This window comes from Morone saxatilis, unplaced genomic scaffold, assembly GCF_004916995.1.
Source record: "Morone saxatilis isolate NCDOM2014 unplaced genomic scaffold, NCSU_SB_2.0 Contig19, whole genome shotgun sequence".
Taxonomy (NCBI): domain Eukaryota; kingdom Metazoa; phylum Chordata; class Actinopteri; family Moronidae; genus Morone; species Morone saxatilis.
Window position 1 is genome coordinate 12,052,112 of NW_023339751.1, and position 8,200 is coordinate 12,060,311.

At 38.9% G+C, this 8,200-nt stretch overlaps 1 protein-coding gene across 10 annotated transcripts in view; it reads left to right on the top strand.

Annotated features, from left to right (window-relative positions):
- Positions 1 to 8,200, top strand: part of kcnma1a (potassium large conductance calcium-activated channel, subfamily M, alpha member 1a) — a 131,185-nt gene that overhangs the window by 57,159 nt on the left and 65,826 nt on the right. For all 10 annotated transcript variants that reach the window (XM_035663310.1, XM_035663313.1, XM_035663314.1 and 7 more), the window contains exon 3: positions 907 to 968. In XM_035663310.1, the coding sequence (XP_035519203.1) occupies positions 907 to 968 (62 nt within the window). The remainder of the gene's footprint in view (positions 1 to 906; positions 969 to 8,200) is intronic.

The window sequence follows — 8,200 nt, forward strand, 5'->3', positions numbered from 1 at the left end:
TCTTTTCAACACGTCCTGGCGGACTTTACAATATGGTTTTGGTTTTGGTCATGGTGGATGTGCAGTTAGTTCTGAATGAAGCAGTAGCCAATGTGGCACCTTTCCTCATCTCCTAATTACGAAATCCTGATCCTGATCTCGTAATTACGAGATCTTTTCTCGTTATTATGAGATAAGGTGTCTAATTTTTTTTTTTTATCCAGTGAATGCAATGCGCTTCCGTACAAGTGGCCTGGTCGAATTTAAATTAATTCAAATCAGTCCACAAACAAGAATACTAATTGAACTCCCCTGGTTGTTTTCTTAATCCTTTAAACAAAAAAAACTTATTTTAAGACTCTCTAAAGGATTAAATAACTTGGTTTATGTGAAGTTCAGGTTTTGCTGCTAGTTTGCCTCACCTTACTTTACCTTACCATTCACATAATTGAAACATTATACACACCACAGTCCAGCAGGGTCACAAGCTTACACAATGCAAGCTGACTTAGCATACTAGTTGAGGAGTGCATGTCAACACCTGATAACTGTGGTCCTCTCTAAGCACTTCCTCTCAACACTCCCTATACACACTGTTGTTGCTCTTCTGTACAGTTGAGCTTACAAATGTGTGTCCTTTCTTTGCTTCCCATAATTGTGCTGGCTAGATTTCACTTTGCCTGTATTCAATAGGCTGTATTTGCTAACATTAGGGTGAACATTCATTATTCAGCACATGCTTTTTTTAAAAATCCAGACAATTCTATAATCTACAGGAGGCAAGTCACTGTTTAATTACAGATACTGTAACTAGTGTTGCCTGTTGTGTCTACCCTAACTTAATACAATACTTAGTTTACTATAGAATACATTACTGCTCTATGCATGAAAATAATTTCTCTATTGTCTGTGTCTTTCTCTCCTCAGGTGGTGTTGGTCTTTGCACTCAGCATCGGGGCCCTCGGAATTTACTTTATAGACTCCTCAGAGTAAGTATCAATTTCTTGACGTTTCTTCTGAAATAAATTGAAATTTCACATATACTCCAGCAGCTCTACTGATGATAAAATATAGATAAAATGAACTTGCATGCATTTGTTGCACGCAATTACATTGGCCTACATACTGTATCTGAATGACAGGTGCACATGCGTCCTTACTCATCTCCACACACTGCAATCTCTGAAATGCAAATGCACATATTCACACCCCCGCAAGTACTCACAAGCAGTGATGCACACACATACAGTACACACACACATATCTGCATCTGAGGATTTTTCAATGGGAGGCCATGTTACCATGGTAACAGAGACAGGCAGATACCGTACAGTATGTGTTGGGAAGCTTGTTCTGTGTGTGAGTGAGTGTGCATATTGTCAGTTTATGCGTATCCCAGGCTGGCAGTCACCCAGAGACAGATTGCAGGCCTGGCATTTCTCCGATAACCACTGCAGCTACTTTCACACCATCCAAACCCAAACTGTACCTTTAAAGGGATGGTTGGGATTTTTTTAAGTCTGGCTAGTTTCAAACAAACAGCAAAAGTTATTATATTATTTTTCTCATATGTAATGTTATTTACATAATACATTTTTTTTGTTTGCAGCCTTTGCTGTTGCTGTTCTCCACACTGGCCAACAATGTTTTGCAAGAAACAGCAGAATACAGCAGTCAAATGCATTATCTTTCCCAGGCTAAATTAATATAAGGTGCTACTTTATACTGTATGTTTGCTGACGGCAATTTTGCACCTCCTGACTTCAGTAAGCAGAAGCCTTTGCAATACATGGTTACCCCCTTTTTGCAGTGCTGTGGCTCAGAGAGCACTGATTTTAATTAAAGCAAAAAAGGCGATTTACTGTATTATTTCCAATTATGTAGAAGTTGTTAGATGTGCCTCTGGCAACAAAATAACCAAAGATGTTTCACAATACCCTACAAACTAACTCTGTGTGTGACTGCACTTTTATTTCATGCACCATTGATTTATCAAAAAAAGCCTCAGATATTTGCTGTAGTGCCTGCAGTTATGGAATGTTGATTGCAAGGGACCATAACAAATTGACCATGATAGTATATGTTACTTTTTCATCATATTGTGCAGCATGTTATCTTTCAATAATGGCTAGCTTCCTGTAGTTATTTTTCGCTTTGACACAATATCTGTGAACTTTGAAATTATGTTCCTGGGGGAACAGAGAGATGTAAAATTCTCAGAATAATTCAATCTTAAATGCAATCAAACTTGTACAGTCTTATTTTAACAGCAGTTGGAAATTATTCCATGAATCCAGTCACTTATTTGTACTTTAGGATATAAACCTTTACTTCTTCCTCTATATTCCTATCTCCCTCTTTATACAGTATATCCCTCTTTGCCATATCTTTAGCCAGAAGAACGATTGAAAGACAAATTTGCATCTTGTAAAAGTGTATAATTCTTTTACTATTCCAATGATTACTGGGGATGAAAAGTAATTTCCTCAGTCAATCATTGTGCACATGAAAGATCAATAATCAGTTAATAAAAAAAAAACAGCCACAGAAAACTGATGGGGTGGAAGCAACAGGCACTAACTTATTGGAGAGGGAAATTAAACCTCCACTATTTCATCAATGTAAATGACAGCTCGTAAATGCTGTGTTACATTTGTAATGTTCCTGTTGGGGATGCAGAAATCATGCTTCCTTGACAGAAATACAAACATTGACAAGCTATCCAATTTAGAACAAAGGCAGAGATGTACTCTGTCATAACAGTAAACCTGCAGGGAAAAAATAGTGAGAATATTTAAAGCACTGCATTTATTTCGCTGCAGAGCTATAGTTTCTCTCACTGTAGTATTTCCCCCATCGTATCTTGTATGTTACAGCACAGTTTGAGTGTATTTCTCTGTGAGTCGGCTTCCCTTAGGCATTGCCCTCATCTCTCTGTGCTCCCATTAAGCTAAGGCCCCTCTCTACCCTCATCATCGTGATTAGCTCAAGCTTGTCACTTGAGTGTGCACATCCTCCCTGGGGAGCTACGGATCAACCCAACTCTGGGGGATTTGACATCCTAAACAGGGCCAGGCTTGTGTTAGCTGGAGCCTCTTATGTGTTCTGTACCTATTGTTATTGTCTATTGAAAAGTACCTTTTCTTGTCTCTGCCACAATCTATTTGAGGTAATATATAATGGCTAAAAATGTCTGAATTTGCCAACCTCGAAAACAAACCAAGATGCGTCATATGGGCCATAAAAGACAGATGGTTCCCAGTTATCATTGTAAGAATGATATGTAACATTCTCACTAGCTATCATAAGCAAACAGCGCTAAGCTGTAACAGCAAAGTTAAAATACAGCACAGGGTTGCATCTCAAATAAAGTCCACAACATAATGCTGAAGGACACAAATATTGATGTATATTCTTCCTCTGATTATCACCTTGTGTGTGGGATTGCATGTGCATTCACCACATGCATAAATGACCTGACACATTCCCATACCCCCATACTCAAATACTAAAAATGCTCTAAAGATGACCTTCTCTACATCTAGCTTCCTTGCCACTAAATGTTAATGACTGAGGCAATCGATGAGCGCAGACTTATAGGTCACCCTTTTAATGGTAGTAATTACTCTACCAAATGTTGAGGGTCTTGCAGTACAGACTCCTGAACTATTCAGCCTAAGTGGTTTGTGTCTCTCCCTCTCTTCCAAACTACCATTTTAGCCATCGGATGAAGTGAACATTACTCTGAAATTGTCTGTGAAAAAGGCAACAGTAATGGGAAGGATTATGGTTGAATCCCTGTGGTAAAAAAAAAAAAAAAGAGACATGTGGTGGAATAAGTGCATGTGGGTTGGAACTTGGGAGACTGGAGCTGCACGATGGGCTTTTATGTCTACTTCAGTGAAGCAGGGTAGCCCCTTGGGGGAAAGACACACACACACACACACACACACACACAGACAGACACACTGGGTAAAATGCTGAAGAAAAAATACCTTTCTGGTGACCAGGCACAAGTCTCCCAGGAGCTGTTTTGTTTCTAGCTTTCGACAGGTGGGGCTTTCCTAGCAGGAGCTGTGTTGGCCAATATCCTGCAGAAAAGATGCTTTCTGTGGAAGCAGGTAGACAGAGTTTGAAAAGAGGGAATTGTTAATTGGCTGCCCTCCCAGTTGAGTGCAGAGATTACTAGTCATTGACTTGGCAATCGTGTTGTTGTTAAGAGGGCTGTTTTTTTTTTTTTTAATGAATGGGAATGAATATGTAGCTTCGCTGAGAATGACCATCCATCTGTTTGTTTTGACAAAGTGGTTGTTTACCACAGTTCTGTGCAACACATAATAATGTATGATAAGACACTGCCTTTTCTGTTCCTCTGCAGCAGACTTCACTTGCCAAACTGATGCTATTTTGGTGATATTTTCAATGGGAGGATACTGCGTCCTCTTCCGCCCACATCTGAATCTGCTTTAATACCTTGGCTCATTCCTCATACTTCATCCCTTCTTTTTCCTCCTTTCTGCTCCCATGAAACAAATAGAGAGGAATGTAGGACAAAGTCTCTGCAGGCTGCTCTTAAAGGGATGCCCTTGTTCCTGCTCCACTTCTGTTTCTATTTCTCCCCTCTCTCGATCCCTCCCTGTCACACGTAGAGACTATTACATGCACACACTTGCATAGTCACGTTAACTTGCAGACACATGTATAGACACACAAAAATACGATTTTGTCTCCATCTGAGAGGCCTCATAAGCAGCGGCCTGTGCCTGTAACTCTATCATTAGTGTGCGATCAATGTCAGCACTGAAAAAAGAAACAGTGCCTAATGACTAATTAATGGGGTAAGGTGAGAAATATGGCTGAGCGGTGAGACGAGCTTGGCAGACATTGTGGCGATGACCGGCAACCTATATAAGGACCTCTCCTTCTTAGAGTGTTAGGTCAGCATGGAGTACCTGAATCTCCGCGTGAATCAAAGAGGGCCATGTAACCATGAGATGACTTCATTTGTAGTTGACACCATTCATAAGTGGCTTCGATTTAAATCCACAAACTGTGGCAGTAAGAAATAACTCATTTCAAAAATCAAATATCCAGCAATTTTCTAAAATCCCAAAGTTTTATTACTTTCCCCAACACGTTTAGGGAGATTTTCTTCTTCTAAATGAGTGAGTTATTATCAACATTTGCTCTGAAAGAAATGAGAATATGAAATGTCAACATCACACTCATAATAAGCTTTTGTGAGTGTTATGGAACACCAGAGCACTGCTTTATGACTATGGAGGCTTTCCCTGTAGACTGCAAAAATTAAGCTTTTTAATTGCTTTTTCTTTCTGAGCATGAGCTTAGAATAGTTCCAACAACAGCCTTTGTAGTCCTGCATGTAAAGCTGAACATCAATGTGATGGTATAACAGGTTAAGGGTAAAGTATAATTGCAAAGAGAGTGAAATTACCCTGGTTGCCACCCTATCTAGTAAATGCAGATTCAGTGCATGAAACATTGATTGAAGTCTAATGAAAGAAATTTACTGGAGAGATTAGCAAGGTTGCTCTGCAATATGATGATAATTTTTCAGGTCCAACCTCTTTGTTTATCAAAGTCACCATTGCATTATAAAGGCCATTTTCTGTTGCAGTTTCCTGGAAGGGCTATTTTTAGACCACAGCATGAACACAGCATGAGCCACACTCAAAACATTCAGTTAACTTAATAAACCCCAAATGAAATTGAAATAATTTAATTGTTTTGTGGCTTTTTTTTGGAACATCTAGCCACAGTGTCAATTCATGTTAAAGCTTCCACTTAGAATTGTTCAATATTTTAGCCCCCAAAATGGGACATAATTTTATCACTGACTGTTACCAAATGCTCCTGAGTGAATTTATACCACTTTCAACTGAACTTGACCTGATAACAAAAAAAACAACAACATGAAAACATACAATTTTCTACCCTCAACTATGGCTAGCCAATTGATTTTGCATAATTTTTTAGATTGCGTCATCAACAGTTACCACAATCAGCAGAAAGATCATGCATCTTTAATAGTAGTTTAGCTTTAGATTTCCTGCTACATATATCTACTGTACTATCACACAATCACCCATTGAGGTTGAGCTTGCATTTTCACCACAAACAAACCCCATTGGACTGGTTTAGCGTAGACCAACACCCACTAGAGCAGTGGTTCCCAGCCACCACAGCCCCGTTACATTTTTTCAAATTGGTTGAGCTACCCCCTTCACGTACCCCTTGGCAACAGCAGTAAGTACCCCCTGGGGTATAAGTACCCATGGTTGGAAATCACTGCACTAGAGTTCAAATTACAGCATTCACATGAGTCAAGACAAACTGATAAAAAAAAAAAAATCAAATATACTAGACTTAGTTTTAACCACACTGTGAAAATACTCTTTAAGGACTAAAATGATTAATATTATCTATGTTTAATTTCACACCATTACTTTCTCAGTGCTGGCATGAACTCAAAGGCCAAATTGAAAATGCAATTATTATATTTGGATATAAATTCCAATTAAACTAACAATTTTGCTGCTGAAATAATGATTTGAAATGTATCTAAATTTCCTAGTCCAAATGGATACAGTATATTTCTTTTCTTCATGAGGGGTTGTTCTAATTACGTGATTAATGTCATTTTAAATTAGTTTTTCTACTGATTAAAGGTTATTTTACACAAGCAGGGTTAAATGCACTGATTACATGACCTGAAATTAGAAGAAATAAAACACCACCTTCTTAATTCGATTGGCAACATTAATCAGTGTGCTGCTAAGGACTTTCTCTTTTTGCATATGGCACATTACTACAGCTTTTATCTCTTAATTGGTTTGTGTTGAAAGGAGGAGATGTGTGTAGTTTAGCTATTGTACTAACAATGGCTTCTGACTAAATCCATAAACTAGTGTATGTTGTGTTTGTCAAGAGTGTGTTTCTCTCTTGCAAAGATGTGGCTCTTTTTTTATCTCCTTATTGCTGTCCCTGTTTTACATTTACTTATTTTACTCTCTCATTTCAATTGTATTGAATTATTGAGCATACTGTATGAAGTTGTGGATTCTGTTAGTGCTACGCTATTTTCAGTCACAGACTACTCCTTTAGGCTGTAAAATAAATAATGCCTTTGTAGAGGAAACACTTGAAGCAGGATACAAGTCATTTGCATTCGGATGAAAATTTTGAGTAATCTATTTTTAACCTCCCTGGGGAGGTTTATTTGTTCATTGCCCTTGTAGGTGCTAAATAATTTCTTATTTTAGTAATGGTGCCTTGACCTAAATCAGTCATTTAAATACTAACCTGGCCTTCTTTCAGCTTCCCAGACCCCTCCCTGCTGTATGCCTTACACGTACATGCACTACCCTCAGGAGAAATACGCCAGAAGTATGCCAGAAATTCAGTTATTGTGCTCAAATCACATTCTAAATGCATTCATATCTTTCTGTTTGGGTTGTATATTGATTATACGGGGGTGACTTTAATGCATTCAAGATGCTTATGAGCTTACTAGACCAGTAAGACATCATGAAGAATGATTCAGATTTGGTGTCGTTGTGAGCATTAGTCAAGCCGGCAGCAGTCTGTTGTTGTTATTGTTTTCTCAGGGGGCAACCTTGCTGTTGCTCCTGCAGCTAGCCAAGGTCATGTGCAGGCTAACAAATGGCTGGCTCCCGCTGACTGACTAAAGGTGTTTAGGACTATTTTTAGAACATCATCATCCAACATACTCCTTTGCCCTTGTGAACAAATGAGTTTTAACTCTCTGGTTGCATTTTCCAGAGGTAGAGTTCCTGGTCAGAGGAGGTTAATGTGGGGAAACATTTTATGTCCTGATATAGACTTACATGCTCTGTAGCCTTCCTATGGACTATTGCTGTTCTAATGTGTGTGTGTACATGTATGTATGTTGACTTATAAGCAAAGGTAGACAGTCAAAGTCAAACATAAGAAGCCTAGAGGTTATCACAGACGCTCCAGAATCTCCATGCAATTTCCATGTGGCCTAAAACTAGCATTGTGTTTGAGGCCAAATTGTTTTCAGGACCTCTGGGAGCTTGGTCCCCGTCCCTTTTTACTCTGTCACTTTCCCATCTTCCCCTCTCCCTCTCCCTTTGACTGTCACTACCTCTTTTCTCTCCCTACCTCTTTTCTCTCCCTGTGTCTTGCTGCTGTTTTTCTCTCCCTCTCCCTCTCTCTC